The sequence below is a fragment of the Camelus ferus genome, chromosome 4 (assembly GCF_009834535.1).
Source record: "Camelus ferus isolate YT-003-E chromosome 4, BCGSAC_Cfer_1.0, whole genome shotgun sequence".
Taxonomy (NCBI): Eukaryota; Metazoa; Chordata; class Mammalia; order Artiodactyla; family Camelidae; genus Camelus; species Camelus ferus.
The window spans coordinates 68302010-68319792 of NC_045699.1; the positions used below are offsets into that span (position 1 = coordinate 68302010).

General features: G+C 51.8%; 1 protein-coding gene across 15 annotated transcripts; it reads right to left on the bottom strand.

Annotated features, from left to right (window-relative positions):
* Window positions 1–481: 481 nt before the first annotated feature.
* ST6GALNAC6 (ST6 N-acetylgalactosaminide alpha-2,6-sialyltransferase 6) lies at window positions 482–17700 on the bottom strand. Of its 15 annotated transcripts, none has more exons than XM_032478515.1 (8): window positions 16113–17700; window positions 15931–16021; window positions 15754–15805; window positions 9767–9857; window positions 7700–7879; window positions 5301–5707; window positions 2589–2696; window positions 482–1967 (listed from the first exon to the last, which is right to left on the bottom strand). In XM_032478515.1, the coding sequence occupies exons 4-8, from the start codon at window positions 9779–9781 to the stop codon at window positions 1778–1780; spliced, it is 900 nt and encodes a 299-aa protein (XP_032334406.1). In that variant the 5' UTR covers window positions 9782–9857; window positions 15754–15805; window positions 15931–16021; window positions 16113–17700; the 3' UTR covers window positions 482–1777. The 15 variants fall into 15 exon arrangements, with proteins under 15 accessions (XP_032334406.1, XP_032334400.1, XP_014412351.1 ...); XM_032478509.1 differs by lacking the exons at window positions 15754–15805; window positions 15931–16021; window positions 16113–17700 and adding exons at window positions 11135–11206; window positions 11521–11575; window positions 12708–12867; XM_014556865.2 differs by lacking the exons at window positions 15754–15805; window positions 15931–16021; window positions 16113–17700 and adding exons at window positions 11135–11206; window positions 11521–11575; window positions 12378–12699.
* Window positions 17701–17783: the final 83 nt, after the last annotated feature.

A 17783-nucleotide genomic window follows, 5' to 3' on the forward strand; every position in this document is an offset into this window, starting at 1 on the left:
AACCCTCCCACTCGTTAGCATATGAAGTTACCGAGCCCATGAAAACTAACAACCCCGCACCTCATAGTCACTCTTGCCTTCTGAGACAGCCCACTCTCCCTATGGAGTGTGCACCTATCTCTCTGAAAAGACCCACTTTTACTCAACTATGGCTCGCTCTTGAATTCTTTCCTGTGAGAAGCCAAAGACCCTTAATTGGCGGGGCGGGGCCCAGGGACTCAGTGGGACCCGGGACAAGGCTATCCTCTCTCCTGTAGTAGTAGAGCCAGGTGGGTTTGGCTCACTCATCCCCAGCCCCCAGGGCCGCCAGGTCTCCACCTAAGCTGTAAAATTATGACTCACTGGCCGGCTGAAAAAGCTGGCCATTCTGCTTGTGTGTGAGCTCCCATTCTGGAAGGTGTGGGCACTGTTCCCATGAAGAGGAACGAAGCTCTGGGCCAGAGAGAGCAGATCTCAATCTTGGAGACACCGGAAACAGAGCTGGAACTCAGGTGTGTTTATTCCTGTACAAATCATTACAAAACCAAGTCTGGGGTAGTTGCTGGCCCCCACCCCTCCACTCCAATGTGCAGTGGCTCACTGCTGGCCTCTTCCTCCTTCACCTGACCCCTCCACTCCACAGCCTCTTCCAGGAAGTCCTCTAGTCTTCCCTTTGAGGTTCCAGAAGAGCAGGGGGGTAAACCCACCCCACCGAGGCCCAGCAATAAAGTGCCAATAAAGTGACGAGACAGAACCCAGGTGACACAGCTTCCAGTCCCCTAAAGCCTTCCCAGGCCCAGCTGGAGGGATACCTTTGGACAGTTCCAGCAGCTACAGACAAAGAGGCTGAAAGAAACCCTGATTTGGCTGGGATCCTCTCCTTTCTTAGTTCCAAAGTCTCCTCCAACAGGTGGAAAACCTCACTGCTGGATGATAGAAAAGGGGGCCTGGCTCTTTAAGAGCCAAGCTAATGGCAGCTGGGCAGAGGGAATAAGAAAACAGCTGAAGGTTTGTCCCTTCCTATCTGAGTCCCCTAAACTCAGGGGAATTTGCACAAAAATATCCTCAAGTTTCCAGGAGGAGGTGGGGAAGGGAACCTCAGACCTTCAGGGAGCTGAGCCCCCCAGCAAGGGGTGATGGCTGGAGGAATCCAGTCTTAACAGAGGACAGACCCATGGACGTTGGTGGGGGAGGTGCAAAGGTTCTCAGACTCCACATTAGAAGCTGATGCAGGCAGAAGGATGCCCAGAGAGGGGCAGGGGGTTTGTCCAAGGCTACTCAGGGCAGAGCCAAAACCCCCAACACCGGCCTCCCACCCCCAACACCATCCCCCAGACAACCCAACAAACACCCCAGCCTGGACTCCAGAAAGCTCCCACTCCCACGCAAACTCTGGCTCTGGGAAGTGAGAGGGCAACACAAAGTTCCTAGATCCTTGGGATAGGACACTGCTGCCCCAGCAAAAAGGAAACAATTTGGGGTCTATCCTGGGGCTCTGAACCAAGGCCTCATTGGGGAAGGACATGTCCTTCACCTCAGTTTACTCAGAAATACCCTGACTGACTATGCTCAGACCCTGACTGGAGGAGAAATACCCTCAACACCGGATAAATGACATAGGAACCCAAATCCCTGACTGGCCAAGAGATGCCCCCAAGCCCTGAATGGCTGGAGGCTACACCCTCTTCAAGGGCCTGATTGGTCAGAAGACACTCCGACCAGCCTTGATTGGCCAAGAGGTGGCTGGGTGGAGACCCACTTCCTGTGTCCCTTCTGAGTGCCCCACAGGCAGGCCGGTCTAAGTCCAGGAGGGGTGGGAGAAGGTGATTCCGTACAGCTGGGCCCAGGATGAGAAGACCCTCTTCTCCGTGATGAAGCGGTGGTGGTTGCCCTTGCGGCTGTGCTCATTCTGGATGTAGGTGACACACTCGTCCGGCCCCTTGGGCTCATAGTAGTGGTAGGGCATGTGTTGCAGGCGGGGTCGCTGGCTGGGGCAGAGCAGAGGGGGACCATAAGGGCAAGGTGGGCACCAGCAGGATCCTGCCTTTTCCAGCCCCTGACCTGCTGTATGATCTCAGTAGGGGAAATCTCTGCCCTTCCCTGAGCCTCAGTTTCCCCATCTGTGAAATGGGTGTAGGGTAGACTAACTTCATGACCCTCAAACTTTTTTTTTTAATGCAGTGGAAATTCTTCCTTTCCCCAAGAAGGTGACAATGTGGGGTAATGGTAACAACTGTGGGGTCTGGAGCCAGGCTCCCAACCCCTGAATGGAGTAACGTACCTATCCCTTAGGGTCACTGTGAAGTGTAAAGAGATAATAAATGTAGTCATGCTTGGTACAGAATGCCTGGTCAGTACTCAGTAAAAAATAGCTGTCACTTCTTGGGCTTTTTATATAGTCATAATAATAATAATAGTAGTTATTATTAATATACAAACTCTAAGCTTGGGATGGAGGTCCCTGCAGTAGCTCCATGGAGCTTAGATCTCTGCAGAGCAGTTTGAATACCATAAAACAGAGGTCCTCGAAGACACCCCAGCCAAAGTTTCCAGACCCCCAGCTCCACCCTGGGGCCAGTGAGTGCCATTGTCCTGGGAGGGGGACTCACCTGCAGTAGTCAGGGGGCACCATGCCATAGACGTGCACGTGGTCACACAACCCCACCGCAATCACCATGGTGAACCAGCCGGTGCTCAACCATGAATGAGACTTTTCCCTGGGGACAGAGAGGAGTCATAATGAGGGGGCAAGCAGGCAGGGGTGGAACAGGTAGGGAGGAGTGGTCAACCCGCAGAGTTTCTCAGAATTCCTCCCACACACTCATGGGACCCTCCCCCAACCTCGGCTTCGCCCTGTCTAGGCCGCTGTGGGAGCACGGGCATGCTGTGGCAGAGGGCTTGTCTGGACAGAGATGAGGGGTGTGGAGAGGGCTCCTCTGAGGGAAAGAATAGGAAGAAGGCATGCTGGGAATTAACTCCGAGGAGACTGGTCGCACTTGGGCAGGCTAAGAGTGACCATGACCACAGAGCACAGTGGAAGCAGCTGTGTACATGCTAGGAACAAACTCCTAATGAAAGACTAGTGAAAGAAAGTCAAGCTGGGAGTGATCACAAGTCCAGAGCAAGGCACAGAACAAGTTACCTAGAACCTCAGGCTGGACTACCCACTTTAGCAGCCACTAGCTGCACATGGGCACACGTGAGCACCTGACTAACTGAGGCCATTCACAAAACATCCTCAGTTTTTCTCATCCATGAAATGGGTAGAACAACATAGGTATCCCTTAGGATTACTGTGAGGAGTAAATGAGATAATAAATGTAGTAATGCCTGGTACATGGTCAGCACTCAGTGAAACATAGCTGTCATCTCTTGGGCTTTTTATATGGTCATAATAACATGGCTGTGGTTGAAATGAGCTGTCAGTGTAAAATACACACTGGATTCCTTAGACAGTATGAAAAACAGAATGTAGAATATGTCACTGATAATTTTTTACAAGTTGAACTGAAAATATTTTGGATATATTTGATTGAAGGTGGCTCTCTGAAAAGTTTAACAGAAAATAAACCTCTCGCAAGACTGACAAAGAAAAAAGACACAAATTACCGACATCAAGAATAAAAGAGAGGATATCATCACAGACTCTGTAGACATTAAAAGAATAATAAGAAAACCTCAAAAAACTACATACATGAATTTGACAACTTAGATGAAATGGGCCAACTCCTTGAAAACTACAAACCATCAAAACTCACCCAAAATGACATAGATAATAGGAATATTCTATAACTCTTACAGAAATTGAATTCACCATTTAAAAATCTTCTGAAAAAGAACTCTCCAGGCCCAGAGAGTTTCACTGGCAAATTCTACTAAACATTTAAAGAAGAAATAACACCAATTCTATATAATTTCTTTCAGAAAATAGAAGAGGAAATACTTCCCAATTTATTTTCTGAGGCCAGCATTACCCTGATACCAAAACCAGGCAAAGATAGTACAAAATAAATGCCAGACCAATATCTCTCATGAACACAGATACAAACATCTCAACAAAATATTGCAAATCATATCCAGCAATATATAAAAAGAACAATACACCACAACCAAGTGAAGTTTATTTCAGAAATGCAAGGCTGATTCAACATTCAAAAATCAAAGTGTGCACCAGAAACTGACACAACGTTGTAAACTGACCATACTTCAATAAAAAAAGAAGAAAAATCTATGTAATCTACCACATTAATAGTCTTAAGAAAAACCACATGATACCAACTGATGTGGAAAAACATTCAATAAATTCAATATCCAACAATGATAAAATCTCTCAGCAAACCAGTGAGAAGGGAACTTCCTCAACCTGATAAAAGGAAGCTACAAAAACCTACAGCAAACATCATATTTGATGATGAAAGACTGAATGCTTTCCTCCTAAGACTGAGACCAAGGCAAGGATGTTTACTCTCACCACTTCCAATACAATTCAGTGCTGTATTGAAAGTCCTAGCCAGTGCAATAAGGCAAGAAAAAGAAATAAGAGGCATATAGATTAGTAAGGAAAAAATAAAACTGTTCTTATTTTCATATCCTCACATCATGATCGTCTGCACAGAAAATCCCAAAGAAGCTACAAAAATCTCCTAGAACCAATACGTAAGTTTAGCAGGATTACAGGATAAAAGATCAATACATAAAAATCAATATACTAGCAATGAATAATTAGAAACCAAATTTTTTTTTAATTAGTATAAGTCAAACAAAATATGTAGTCTACATGTGGATATACTGGGTTAAGTAAAAAATGCATTAAGTTAACTTCACCTGTTTCTTTTTACTTTTTAAATGTGGCTCCTATAAAAATTTAAATTACACATGTGGCTCACATTCTGTTTCTATTGGACAGCACTGGTCTAGCTTTTCTAGGGAGATTAGTCAGAGCAGGGCATATTGAGAATGATGTATCCTTAGACTAGAGCATGCTGAGAGCAACCATGCGCTTAAAGCAAGACATGCTGGGAATGATCAGCTCTTCCATGAGGCATGCTACTGGGAGGAGTTCTCCTAGAAAGATGCTAGGAGTGACTGTCCAACCTCAGAGCAGAGGATGCTGGGAGCCTCATTCTCTCAGAGCAGTGCACGCTGGGAGGAGGCCCTCCCTGCAGGGCATGCGGGAAATGACGCATACTAATTGCTGGACATGAAAGGAACTCCCCTAGGAAACCAGGCCAGAGGTGGCAAGAAGTGACCACGCCCTCTGGGCGGAGCATGCTGAGAGGAAGCACTGGGCTGGCCAGAGATAGGAGGCAGGAGACAGGTACCTGTCCTTGCCTGTCTCACTCCGGAAGAGGTCGTCAAACTGGCGCATGCGGCCGAGAGAGACGGCGTAGGCCTCCATGTTGGGGAACACCAGGCCTGCCCGCTGGATGATGCGTACCAGGCTGCCCTGGGGCTTCTGCATCTTGCTTGGGGGACCCCAGAAGATGAACACAGTTTCGGGGGTCCGGTTGACAAACTCCTGGGGCCTCTGCAGCACACGGAATACACTGGAATGGGCCACCACGCGGAAGGTGGTCTTGTTGCCCACATCGGCGGAGTAGCCTGTGGTGGGTGCGTCGTTCATGCGGATTGTGCACTCGGCCCGCTCAATCTCGGGGCCCAGCTTGGTGCCCAGCAGGTGGCTGGAGCTGGTGACAATCACACACTGGTGGCACCGGGAGGGCAGCGTCTGGTGGGGGAGGGACAAGCAAAGTCAACATTGTTAAGACCACTCAGTGCCAGATGCTGTGCTTCGTATATCCAGGCCTCCACGAGGCAGGAATTACGATGTCCATTTTAAAGACAGAGAAACTGAAGCCAGCATTCAACAAACATTTATAGCAAGCTGGCTAATGGCCAAGTACAAGGGCCAGAGCAATGAGCAAAAGAGACCCCGCTTCTGCCTTCAAGAAGCTCACGGTCTGGGGAGACAGACAGTGAATAAGTAAATGATAAAATAACACCAGGTGGTAAGTTAAACGTGCTAGGAAGGAAATAAAATAGGGGCAGGGGATCAAAAGTGGAAGGAGTGAAGGCTACCCTAGAAAAGTCATCTGGGAGGTCTCTCTGAGCTGATACCTGCAGGAAGAAGAGGAGCACTTAGGGCAAAGTGTTCAGGTAGGAGAAATAGCATGACTATAGGCTCTGCAGTGGGAATGATCATGGTGTGTTCAGAAGCAAAAGAAGGCTGCTTGGCTGGGGCAGGGTTAAGGAACAGAACAGGACAGCCATGCAGGGATGTCCCCAAGTTCACACAGCAGAGGAGTGCAAGGTCAGGATTTGAACCCAGGTCTATACGGCCACTGAGCCCCAGCCTTAGCCCAGCTCCCCAAAGATGACATCCTCCCCAATGCACCCATGACATTTCCACATCACCCGTGAACAGGACACCACGTTGTCAATAGGAAAGGGTGTGGAAACTGCTCTGGGACTCTGCTCCCCTATGGATGAAATGAATGGCTTGGAACCACATGCTATCTGAAGCCTATTTTCTGCCCATGGAATTCCCATGCACCCTTCGAGTCTAAGCTCAGGTGCCACCTCTTCCAGGCAGACTTCCCTGAGCCCTTACTCCAAGATCCAGCAACATGCCCCATGTATCTCAACTCACAGCTTTGCCAGATTTCCTGGGCTCCACTTTTCTGACCTCCCCTATCAGGCTGGAAACAGCTGCAAGCCAAGCTCTGTCTCACTCCCTTCCACATCACCCACACTCAGGCTGTTCCACTTTCTCCTGGGTTCCACCTTTTTCATTTCTCTTTCAAGAGTTCTTAGGGTAAAGAAAGTCTCAGTTAGGTGTTAATCTGTCTCTAAACATCTGCTAAATCGCCCTTTTCCAGTGAGGGTGTGTTCAGAGCCCCAGGCTCTATACACTGTGTAGACAAAAACCTGAAAGATTTAGGATGTTTAGTGAGTGGAGAGAGAGGTAGGCAGGGCCTGGGGAGACCTCCTCCTGGAAGGTGGAGTCCATGCTTGAAGCCAGTTCTCTCCCTGACCCCAGGGAAAACAGTAGGGGTCAGAGGACTACAGGGTGAACCCCAGAAAAACAACCTGAATTTCACAGCTACCCAAGGCAAACAGAAGCCCCAGGAATGACTTTTTGCCTCTCTAAACATCTGTAGCTCATCAGGGGTAATACCCTGGTTCCTTGCTGTGTGGCCTTGGGCAAGTGATATCACCACTCTGAGCCTTGTTTTTGTCTCTTCAAAGGAGATAATGCTAACCTCACAGGGTTGGTATGAGGATTCCTGCTGATCACAGTGCCCAGCACACAGCAGGCAACTGATAATGGGCAGTTGTTATAGTTACTGTTGTTGTGTTGTCACGGATCCTAGTGTTCTGCTCCCAAACCCTGTGCAGATTCCCCTGCAGAGACAGAGATAACTGAAAACCAGAGAGACCTTTCCAAAGAGATTCTGACTCAGGAGACAGATAGTAGCACTAAGGGTGGGACTTCGGAGAAAACCCAGGCCCAGAGAGGGACAGCATACTAGTCCAGGGTCACAGAGCAAACAAGGGGCTGAAGGCACGGGACTCCTGGGGTCCACCCTTTCCTTTAAGAGGGGTAGAGGAAGTAGAGAGAAGTGGAGGAGGAGGAGGAATGGGGATTATCAACAGTAGGCAGTGGGTAGGATGAGTCACAAGGCAGCTCTCAGAGAGCTTCCCAAAGGGGCTGCCCTACCTTGTTGCCAAGGATGGGGGTGTATCCATCAGTGATGCTCCACTTCTTAAGGTTGACGGGCCGGCGGAGGCGGCCCCGCAGGGAGCCGTAATGAAAGACCTCATTGGCACTGTTGGAGCTGTAGAGGATGAGGATGGTGATGAGGGCAAAGAGGGTCACGAACACTGCTGACCGCTGCTCCTGGAGAGGGGAGAGGCCAGTGAGGGCCCAGCCGCCCGGCAGGCTCAGCACCCCTACTCTTTGCTACCTACCATGCTTGACTAACTCCTGCTCTTCATTCCAGACCAATTCAGGCACTACCTCCTCCATGAAGGCCTCCTCCAGCCCCCTGAGCACCACCTAAGTCAGCACCAATCACACTGCATTTACATCACCACATCCCTCCATTAGACCATGAGTTTTGAGGGCTGGCACTGAGTCAGGCTTGACCCCCACTGTATCAGTTCCCACGGCCAGGTGCAGAGCACAGAAGGTTTTCAGGGTTTGTTGGATTGGATTGGACGTGGCTGTCAGAAGGATCCCTCCAGCTGCAGCAGGAAGGATGCTTGGAGACAGGTGGGGCATTCAAACGAGAGGGCCCAGGTCTTCCTCAAGCAGTAACTGTCCATAAATGTTTATCATTCATTTAAACCTGAAGGGAAAGTGTCTGGGAAGGAATCAGGAGGCATGGGTAGTCAGTACACCAACATGTGGCTGACAGGGTGGAAAGTGGTATCCACTGTCCACTGGCATTTATTTGCCCAGGGTCTGCAAGGCTAGGTGGACGTGGGAGTCCTGGTTCCTTGTGCTGGAACCTCTGCTGGTTATCGATGTATTGCTTCTCAGCTCCAGGTTTACTCTTTTTGCCTGCTCTGTGAAAATGGATCTGAGCCCTTTACATGTTTTACCTTGCCAGCAAACTGCATAATAAGTTTTGTCAGTAAAGGGCACTGGAGAGAAACTGCAGGAGAATAGGCATTTGCTTCTGGGTTCTGGGGACTTTGCACCTGATTCTGGTGCATTTGCTCCTACAGTGCACATGGCTTCTCCAGCGTATGTTCCACCTCCAGTGCCCAGTGGCCAGCGGCTTCCTCCAGCACCCACCTTCAGACAGTTTTAAAGCAGAATGCCTCTGACTCCTGCCGTAATCACAGCTTTTCCAGAGTTGAGGTCATGGAGCACACTCAACCACCAGCAATACCCAAAAAACATAAGCTTCCCCTCCCTGGAGCAGTTTTGCATGGTGCTTGAATTGACTGCTGGGAGTTATCACCTGTGAACATCCTTCTCATAGCGTAGCAGGTGGATTTGACAATTTCCACCAGCACAGCACCACAGTGAGTTCTCTGCCATCCAGTGTGCCAGAGCTGTGCCTTCTCCAGCAAGGCCTGGATCTCAGTCCTGGGGGTGGTGGCTGCTCTTATACCTGCTATTCCTGTATTCTGTAGAGTTCTAATCCCTTGCTACTCCAATGCCCCATTATAGTTAATAATTCTTTACATTAAACTTTCCCTGCTCAAATTACTGTGTGGTTTCTCTCTCCAGGTTGGACCCACATACAACCACATCACCCCACCCCCAACTCTTAGGTTCTGCCAAATCTGTGGTGCAGTGGATCCTAGAAAAGGGGTGTACAGGGCCAGGTACAGGGCAGGTGCTCAGGAAAGCATAAATGAATGAATGATGAGGAATCCTGGCACCTTCAGAGTGATGCTCACAACATTCTGTCATCTTTGACTCTGACCACTACCCCCTCCCCCAGCCCCCCATTCACCTCTACCTCCCCACCCTCATCCCCTGCACAGCACTCCACAGTCCCCTTCTCAGCCAACACTTTAGCGGAGATGGACCAGCCAAGCCTAGGAGGACAGAGGGGGACCTGGGCCCAGAGAGAGACAGGAGCTTGCCCAAAGCCACACAGATCAGTGGCCAGAGCAGGCCTCACATCAGGGCCTCCCAGGCATCAGCAGCTTCTTAGCAGGGAAGAAAGACTTGTGGTGAACTGGGACCGAAGCAGGTCCGAAGGAGCCCATTTCACCGAGGGACATAAAAAGCTGAGATGAGGACAACAAATGAAGGGGCACTTACTTTGTTGCTACTCATCTCTTTCCGGCGTCTGCTGAGGGGCAGGGGCCAGTGTCCTGCAGGTGGCCCAGGGGGCAGGGATGTGAGGTCACACCTGTAAGCCACAGAAAGGGTCACGGCCTAGGTATCCCCCCTAAGTCCAGCTGGTCCTAGGCTTCACCCTCCCCACCCATGACTTCCAAGGCTCAGAGCTGTACCTATTTCGCATATGAAGACACTGAGGCCCCAGAAACAGCAGAAACTGGCCTGATGTCACACAGTAAGGCGGTGGCAGAGCTCTCTCCTACTCTGCCCGCTGAGCAAGGACTTCCCCACACTGCAGCTCTTAAAGTCACTTGCAGGCCTAAAGCTGGCTCCCCTGCTGGTGGGGACTTCCACCCACACAGCAGGAGCCCCATTCATACCCCTACTCTAAACCCTGCCTTAGGTTCCTGAGGCCTCAATAAAGCAACATTTCTTGTATGTCCCCAAACTCCTCTGCACTCATAAACTGGCCCCTCTGACTGGAACACCCTCCAGTATCCTGCTCACGCCCACTCATCCTCATCCTCCAAGCCTGGGGTGAGCCCGGAATGTCTCTTGTGTGCCTCCTCCTAGCTAGGCTAAGAGCCCTCTGAGGACAGCAGCCCACACAGGTCCTCACCCACACGTTCTGCATGCCTCCAGAGCCCTGGACATGGGTGCCGGGGGGCCACTGAATGAACTCTTTCTTACCTTTTTTCCCCTTTGTTTCAACTTCATTCATTAATAAGTAAGATCTTGGGGGTTAAGGGCTCAGACTCACCTGTTTAATGGCTATAATCACAGCCCCATCCTCCGAGGGTGAGTATGGGGCCTCTGAGGACCATGCAGCCTTAATTCCTGTCTCTGCCCTTCCTTCCTGTCCCAGCTCCAGCCCCAGTGGCCTCAGCTGTGAGGGGATAAGCCCAGCTCTACTCCTCACTCCCCAAAGGGCCCCCACCCTCCTCGCAGGATGCAACTTCTCAATTTCCCCACCTGTCAAAAGGGAGTAGGTACTTGTGTCCAGCTACCTCCAGCAGATTCAAGGCCAGAAGGCACTAAGGAAGGAGTCTGTGCAGAGGGAGAAACTGGGGCCCAAGAACTCCCCAGCTCTGTCCTTCCCTCCAGGGGCCTCCCAGCTACCGACACTCTCTCCGTGCCCTGACCTAGCAGCTGTTTACTCTGAAACCGCTATCAGAAACGGTAAGAGAATCCCGGGCCAAAGGAGGTGCCCCCGCGCTGCTCCTGATTGGTTAGGCCCTAACCCCGCCCACTACACAACCCGGCCGCGTCTCCGCGGGAGCCCCCTCCTTCCAAGCCTGGCTTCGGGTTTTTCCGCAGCCTGCCGGGGACTCTCATCGGGACTCTCACCATGGTCCTGTCCCAGCGGTACAGATCAGGAAACTGAGGCTCATCAGAAGGGAAAAGCAGCTTGTCCTTGGACTCAAAGCCCATTAAAACAAAAATTATCCAGAATCGCTGGGTAGCCCCCATCGGCCCTGACACCTCTGGCATCCCAGCTGCCTTTCTGAGCAGAGCCTCCCCTCACTACCCTTTCCCTCAGATGCTCCATGCTCCAGACACACTAGAGCACTCCACTTCCCAGGCCCACCCCCAACTTTCCCACCTTGGCCTGAGCAGTGCCCTCAGCCGGGACCACTGTCCCCCTGGTCAGCCCCATCACAATCCTGCCCTGAGTAAGCCATGGTCAGTACAGCATCTCAGGTTCAAGTGTGAATCCCGGTTCCACCACTTACAGGCTGAAGGGCCTTGGGCAAGCCATGTGACCTCTCTGAGCCTCAGTTTCCTCATCTGTGAATTGGAATCATAAAAGTAGGTAACTCATATGGTTGTTAGAAGGATTCAAGTAGATGTGGTAAGGGAAGCACAGGGTTTGAAAGTGCTTGCTCAGTGCCAGCAGCTGTTAGTTTTGTGGTTATTCATTGTTCAAGGCCTGCCTCTTCAGGAGCTTGCCAGGAAAACACTCCCCTGCCCACTGATGCCTAGCCCAGCAACTTCCCTCTAGAATGCAACCCCTTGCTAAGTATCACCCACTCACTGAATCTTCCTAGCAACGCTGCACAGTAGAGGCTCTTATCCCCATTTCACAGATGAGGAGACTGAGGTTAAGAGAAGAAAAGTGCCTTGCATCGCTGTCCAAAGCCTGCTGGGGAACCTTGTTTCCAGGTTTGTTTCCAGGGAGTAGCCCAGGACTGAGCTGGATCGGATCTCTTTCAAGGGTCCCCCAGGGCTGGATTTGACTAGAGGCCACCCGAGTGTGTGACCAGCACCTGGTCCAGCAAAGGGGAGCAGGCCTGTTGGGGAGCGATTTGCTCAGGCTAGGGAGGCAGCAGCCCAGAGCTCTGAGCCAGGAGCATAGACTCACACCCAAGGTGGGCCGCGCGGGAGGGCTGAATCTTGGGTTAAGGGTGGGGGCCACACCCTGCCCTCTGTTTGGGGGCTTTGCTTCTCCCAGCTCAGGGAGTCCTGCAGTAACCGGACGTCCCTAGGAACGGCGTAGGAGGAGCGCTCCCGGGAGAAGGGGGAGGGAGGTTTCTAAATCCAAATGGGGGGCGCCGAAACCGTGGGTCCACCTGAAAGAGGGGAGACTCACCCTCCGCGCCCCGCTTGCCCTGAGTCCCCGCACCCTCCAGCACGCCAGGGGGTCCGTAGCTCTAGCCCCAGCTGGAAAGAGAAGGGAAGCAGGACAGCGGCAGGGTCCCCAAGCTCTGATGTCAGCGGCAGGAGGCCCCGAGAACCCCGCGAAAGCCCTTGGGCGCGAGGACCGGGATCTCCAGGCGCGGCTGTCAAGAGTGAGTGGGTCTAGGAGAGCCCCGGGAGCCCCCGCATCAATTTCCATCCCCAGCGGCTCCCGACCCCCTTCTACCAGGGGCGCAGGCAGCGCCCCCCTCCCGCTGCCCGCCTCCGCGCGGCTCCCGTTCACCTTCCACGGGGAGCGCCCGGCTCCCCGCAGCCCCCGAGCCCCCTCACATGGCGCCGGGAGCGGAGAGCCGGGGTCTGCGCTGCTCCGACCGCCCAGGCCCCGCCGCAGCACCGGCCCGCTGGGTCCTAAAGCCGCCGCTCGCCGCGCGGGGCTCAGGCCTGGGAGGCGGGCGGAGCCTCGAGGGGCAACGGGTGGCTCCGCCTCCCCCCTCCCCAGGCGGTGCAGGAGGGGATGGGTGAGAGGGGAGGGACCCCCGGAAGCGCCTCGCTTACATCTCTAGTCAGCCTGTGGTGACAACCACAATAACAACAGCCTTTCAGAAAACCTGTAGTGTGGGTCAGGCCCACTTCTACCTCGCTTTATTGTCTCTACGACCGGAATGGGGAAACTAAGTCCCTGAGCACACTGCTCTTGGAGTCGGCTGAGTTTCTCCCTGGGCGCCCCTACCCTGGGCCTCCAGAGCCCTGCACCCAGTAGTCACCCTGGGTGAACCCAGGGGCCCACCGTTGAATTCAGCTCTGCCATCTACTAGCTGTGTCGCCTGAGCACGTTACTTATGCTTCCCGAGCCTCCGGGAAAAAGGAAGAACAACCTCACAGGTTGCTGTAAGGATTAAAAATGTTACATTACTTTTTATAATTATTGGGGTATTCATTACATCATTCTGTGTGACAGTGAAAAAAACAAGTAGCCATGCTGGATGCCTGGTTAAATGAACAAAGGCACAGCCCTGCTAAAATGAATGATGCAGATCTGCAGGCTCAGGCAGGAAGAGATGTCCAGGATATTTACAGGACATTTAAGTGAAGAAAGCAAGTTTAAAAAATGCACCTCTACAATCATTTTAGGAAACAGTTGTAATATTTTGCATTCTGCTCCTTGGTATATATACCCTCGAGAAAATCTTGAAAACGTATGCAACAAAGTTCACCGCAGCATTGTTTGAAATAATACAAACCTGGAAACAGCTCATTTATCTATCAAGCAGAATGAAATTTTTCTTAACATTATGATACATTCACATGGTGGAATACTATATAGCAGGGGAAATGACAAGGTGAATCTTACAGACGGGAGGAGTGAAAATAGACAAGTCCTGGAAGGCAAATGGAACTACACAATATATTGTTTAAACATACAGCAGGCAGTAGGCCACCTCTCATAGCCAGGGACAGGAGATAGTTTTAACTATCAGAGCGATTAAAGTTTTAAAAGCAAAAGTCAAGAACACAGCTGTCTCTGTGGGGAGGCAGGGATGCTGGAGAGGGGAAGAAAGGTAGGGGTGTGCGAGTTAGAATAAAGTTCTGGTCTTTAAGTGGGACATGAGTTCAAGAGATTCACTATATTGTGTTTTATAATTTACAAGTATAATGCATGCTGTCATTCAGGAGGAAAGATAAATCAAATGAAAATGAAGAGATACTTTTTTGCCTATCACAATGATATGTGTTAATAGTGGTTATTTCCAGAATGATAAGATTATAGGCTGCTGTCTACTATTGGTTTAACTGCACTTTCCAAAATTTTGAAGGTAATGGTCACACAATGTTTTTATATTTGAAAACTTATTTTTAATTTATAAAAAATGACCTGCATATATAGCTTGATTCCTTTTTTTATACAACTGTCTATGCATGAATGTTTGTAAACGCACACAAAAGGTGACTGGAAGAATCCACTCAGGATTGTTGGCAGCAATTTCCCCTGGACAGTGGATGCGGGGAGGGTGGAGTGGGGTCTATCTTCACTTTTTGCTTTATAAACTTCCTGGTGGTTTGCACTGGACTCATTTGGTAAGTTAATACCACTTTGTTTTTAATTAAAACAAAAGTCAGCGGGCCCAAGGTCCAGCCTCCAGGCTGTGGAGACACTGCCCACCAGGCAGGGGGTGGGAGGGAGGGGGGAAGTGTGAACAGACAAGGGAGGCTTCCTGTCGCTCTGATGTCCACCTTTATCCACTTCCTGAACCCCAGCCCCATCCTCACCCCAGCCCTCCTCAGCCACCTGACTCGCCCTGCTGGCTGCAGGACAGAAAACCACAGAAACGGAACAGGGAGCAGGGCAGTGGGCAGGATGCCTGATGAATCTGACTGCTGGGGCCTCAGAGATGGGGAGCCCCTTGCTTAAGGTCACCAGCAGGTTACAGGCTAATGGTGGTGGCATCCTGTCCCCAGCCCTCCTCCCAGCCCCAGGCCAATGACTGGGACTCTGGAAATAAAAGGGTACGGCAGTCCAGCTCTTGGACCAAATCCAGATCCGGATCCAGATCTGGAATTCCCTCCTCAGGCTTGCCATGCCCCTGGGCCCAGGCTCACTCCAGGAGGCCCTGCTCTAGGACTGGCTGGCTTCCCTTTCCTGGGCCCCAAGAACAGTAACCACTTCAAGAACAGTAACAAGGATTAAAAAAAACCACAGCTCCTGTATGTCAGGTGCTTTCTCCTTGGCTAGTAAGCACTTGGCAAACATACCTCACTGAATCATTAAAATAACCTGTAAGATGGATATTGCTGTTCCTCCCACTTTTCAGAGGGAGAAACTGAGGTACAGAGAGTGCACAGGTGCCTGGGCTAGGATTCCCCCAGGCCTGTCTGCTGAATAATCACAAGTCTTTCTGCCTCTGAAAGCCCCAGGCCGGCCCCACAAGATTAGGGGGTCCCTTCATGGGTGGAAGGCTGGGGCCGTTCCTGGTGCTACTCCCTGACCCTCTGCTTCAGCGCTTCCTGCCCCAGGGTGGGGGTCCTGGGTGTGACCCTCCCCTCCTCACCCCTTAGCAATTTTTGCACTGTTAGGCTTTTCCCCTTCCATGGGATACTGGAAAGAGTCCTCAGAGGCCTCTGGGCAGTGGGTCTGGAACCAGGAAGAACCTGGTCCTTCACAGAGGCCGGTGTTCAGGCTGGCCCAGGCAACACGGCACAGGGGTGCCCAGCAGTACCTGGAAGAACGGAGCTCCCTCTCCTCACCCGGCTAGATGATGTTTGGGCCTAGCCCCAACTTCCTTCTGAGGAGAGGCCCCTTAAGACAGACACCACCAGGCTATGAGGCTCACCTGGCTTCCCCACTGTCCTCAGGAGAAAGTAGATGGGTCCCCAGCAGGCTTGCTGAGAAGGCAAAGGAGCCAGAGTGAGACAGGAAAACAGAGGCCCAAAGAGGTGCTGCACACGGAGGTAAGTGTCCCCCACCACACTCCCCAGGACTGGGAGGAGGCTCCTGTCCCCCAACTCACCTCCCAGAAGCTGCAGAACTATAGAGGCAAAGAAGAAGGTCCAGAGAGACGTCAACAGGCCCAGATCCAGTTTCTAGTCATCTTCGTCGGCCTGCAGGAAGTAGCTGGTAGGTCAGTCTTGCCAGGTCACCACTCCAGAAAGACAGTATTTGGACCAACCCAGCAGTAAACATCCTACCCACCCAGGGGCAGGGCCATGACAGAGGTGCCTCTGTGCACTGGGTCCAAGGTCTGGGCCAGCATCTCCCAGGAAATGGAACAGGAGGAGGGACATCCCGGGAGGGGGTGGAGTTGGAATCCCAGCAAAACCAGTAGACCCTGGAGACCGAGGATGACACTGTGATCAGATAGCTGATGGGGGTAGAAAGTCTTCCTGTCCATCTGTCACCAACAAGGAAGGCAGGGCTAGGTGAGCAAGGGTGACCCAAGTGCCAGTCTTGGGGACAAGCACTTTATGGGTCTTACCTCTCTGAATTCATACAGTCCCATGAGGTAGGCACTTTAATACCTTTTGCAAATGAGGAAACTGAGGCCTGGAGGGAGGCACTAATCTGCCAGGGTCCCACATCAGGAAGTAGAGCGAGAGTGAGGCCAGGTCTGACTCCAGCGCCCTCCCTCTGAGCCAGGAAGTTCCCACACCAACCCCCTGCCTGCCAGGTTACAGCCCACCCTTAAAGTTTGCCCATCATCTGCTCAGAAACACTCATCACTGCCAGGCCAGTAGCTGAGGCTCAGCTGCCAGCCTCCTCCCTGCTTCCCCAGCTCAGGGCTGTCCTCCCTCCTCCCATGCCTGCAGAGGCTTCTGGGCCCACCTGGCCCTGGGTAGGGAGAGGCAGGGCACAAAAGGCAGGCCTGTGGGTCAGGTGCCAGGTCTCCAGACCCTCCTGAGAAGGCTGAGAGCGGCACAGGGAGTGTCTCAGGTCACCCAGACTCCCGGGCACAAATGGTTATGTGATCTGTGAGGTCCAGGGCAAAATGAAAAGGCAAAGCTCCTTGCTAAAAAAAAAATACACACACACACACACACAAACATATACGTATATATACATATGAAGAATTTCAAGTGACGACAGCAGAACATTAAGCTAAGTGTGGCACCCAGGCAACTGCACAGGTCACATACCAATGACGTGGCCAAGCCCTGGAGCTAGAAGCTAGAACCCCAGGCTCCACCCCAGCTGAGAGCCTGAGGTCCTGGTCCTCCATTAGTTTCCTGGCTTCCAGAAGAGGGAGGGAAGGAGGAGGGAAGAAAGAAGAAAGGAGTGGTGGTGAAGACCCCCTGGGCTCTTTCCAGCCCCCTGGTGCAGGGCACAGTCAGGCTCAGCTCTCAGACCCGGGATTGCATGACTCAGCCTCATGGCTTCACTTCATCTGTAACACTACCCACCCCACACACCTGGATGGTTGCACATCCTTGCTATCTGTTCACCGGCGGATCTGCTTTTCCACTTTCCAGGTGAGGAAACAAACTCAGAGGAAAGCCCTGGGCCTGCCCTCCGCCTTCCTTTTAAGCAGTGTAACAAACGCCAGAGGTAATAGGGAATTTAACTGGCAAGGTCCTTTTGACCATGGATCAGGGAGGCAACATGAGGTGGAGGAATTTCCTCCCACCCAGAGTCATTTCCTCCAAGGCCCCAGGCTCTCCTCCCACTGGGTGCAAGGGAGGTCATATGGAAGTCTCAGAGCTGGAGAGTTTCCTATGCCGCCTCGGGGCCAGGCTCCCTGACCCTGGTGGGAGGAGGCTCCCTGACCGGTTCGGGGAAGCAGTAGGCTCTTGGGGAAGAAACACACAGGCAAGTCAAATGGCCAGAAGCCCCACTGGCTGTAGGTCTGCCCTCAAGACAACAGATTAT

What these genes read in the sequence shown, in the direction of transcription:
- ST6GALNAC6 (XM_032478509.1), bottom strand. Translation starts at nt 11,546, where the DNA reads ATGGCTTGCCCAAGGCCCTTCAGCCT. An exon ending in AAGAGATGAGTAGCAACAAA is followed by an intron (nt 7,880 to 9,766) that starts GTAAGTGCCCCT and finishes TCCCCTCTCCAG; the next exon opens with GAGCAGCGGTCAGCAGTGTT. An exon ending in GTGCCCCCTGACTACTGCAG is followed by an intron (nt 1,968 to 2,588) that starts GTGAGTCCCCCT and finishes GCTCTGCCCCAG; the next exon opens with CCAGCGACCCCGCCTGCAAC.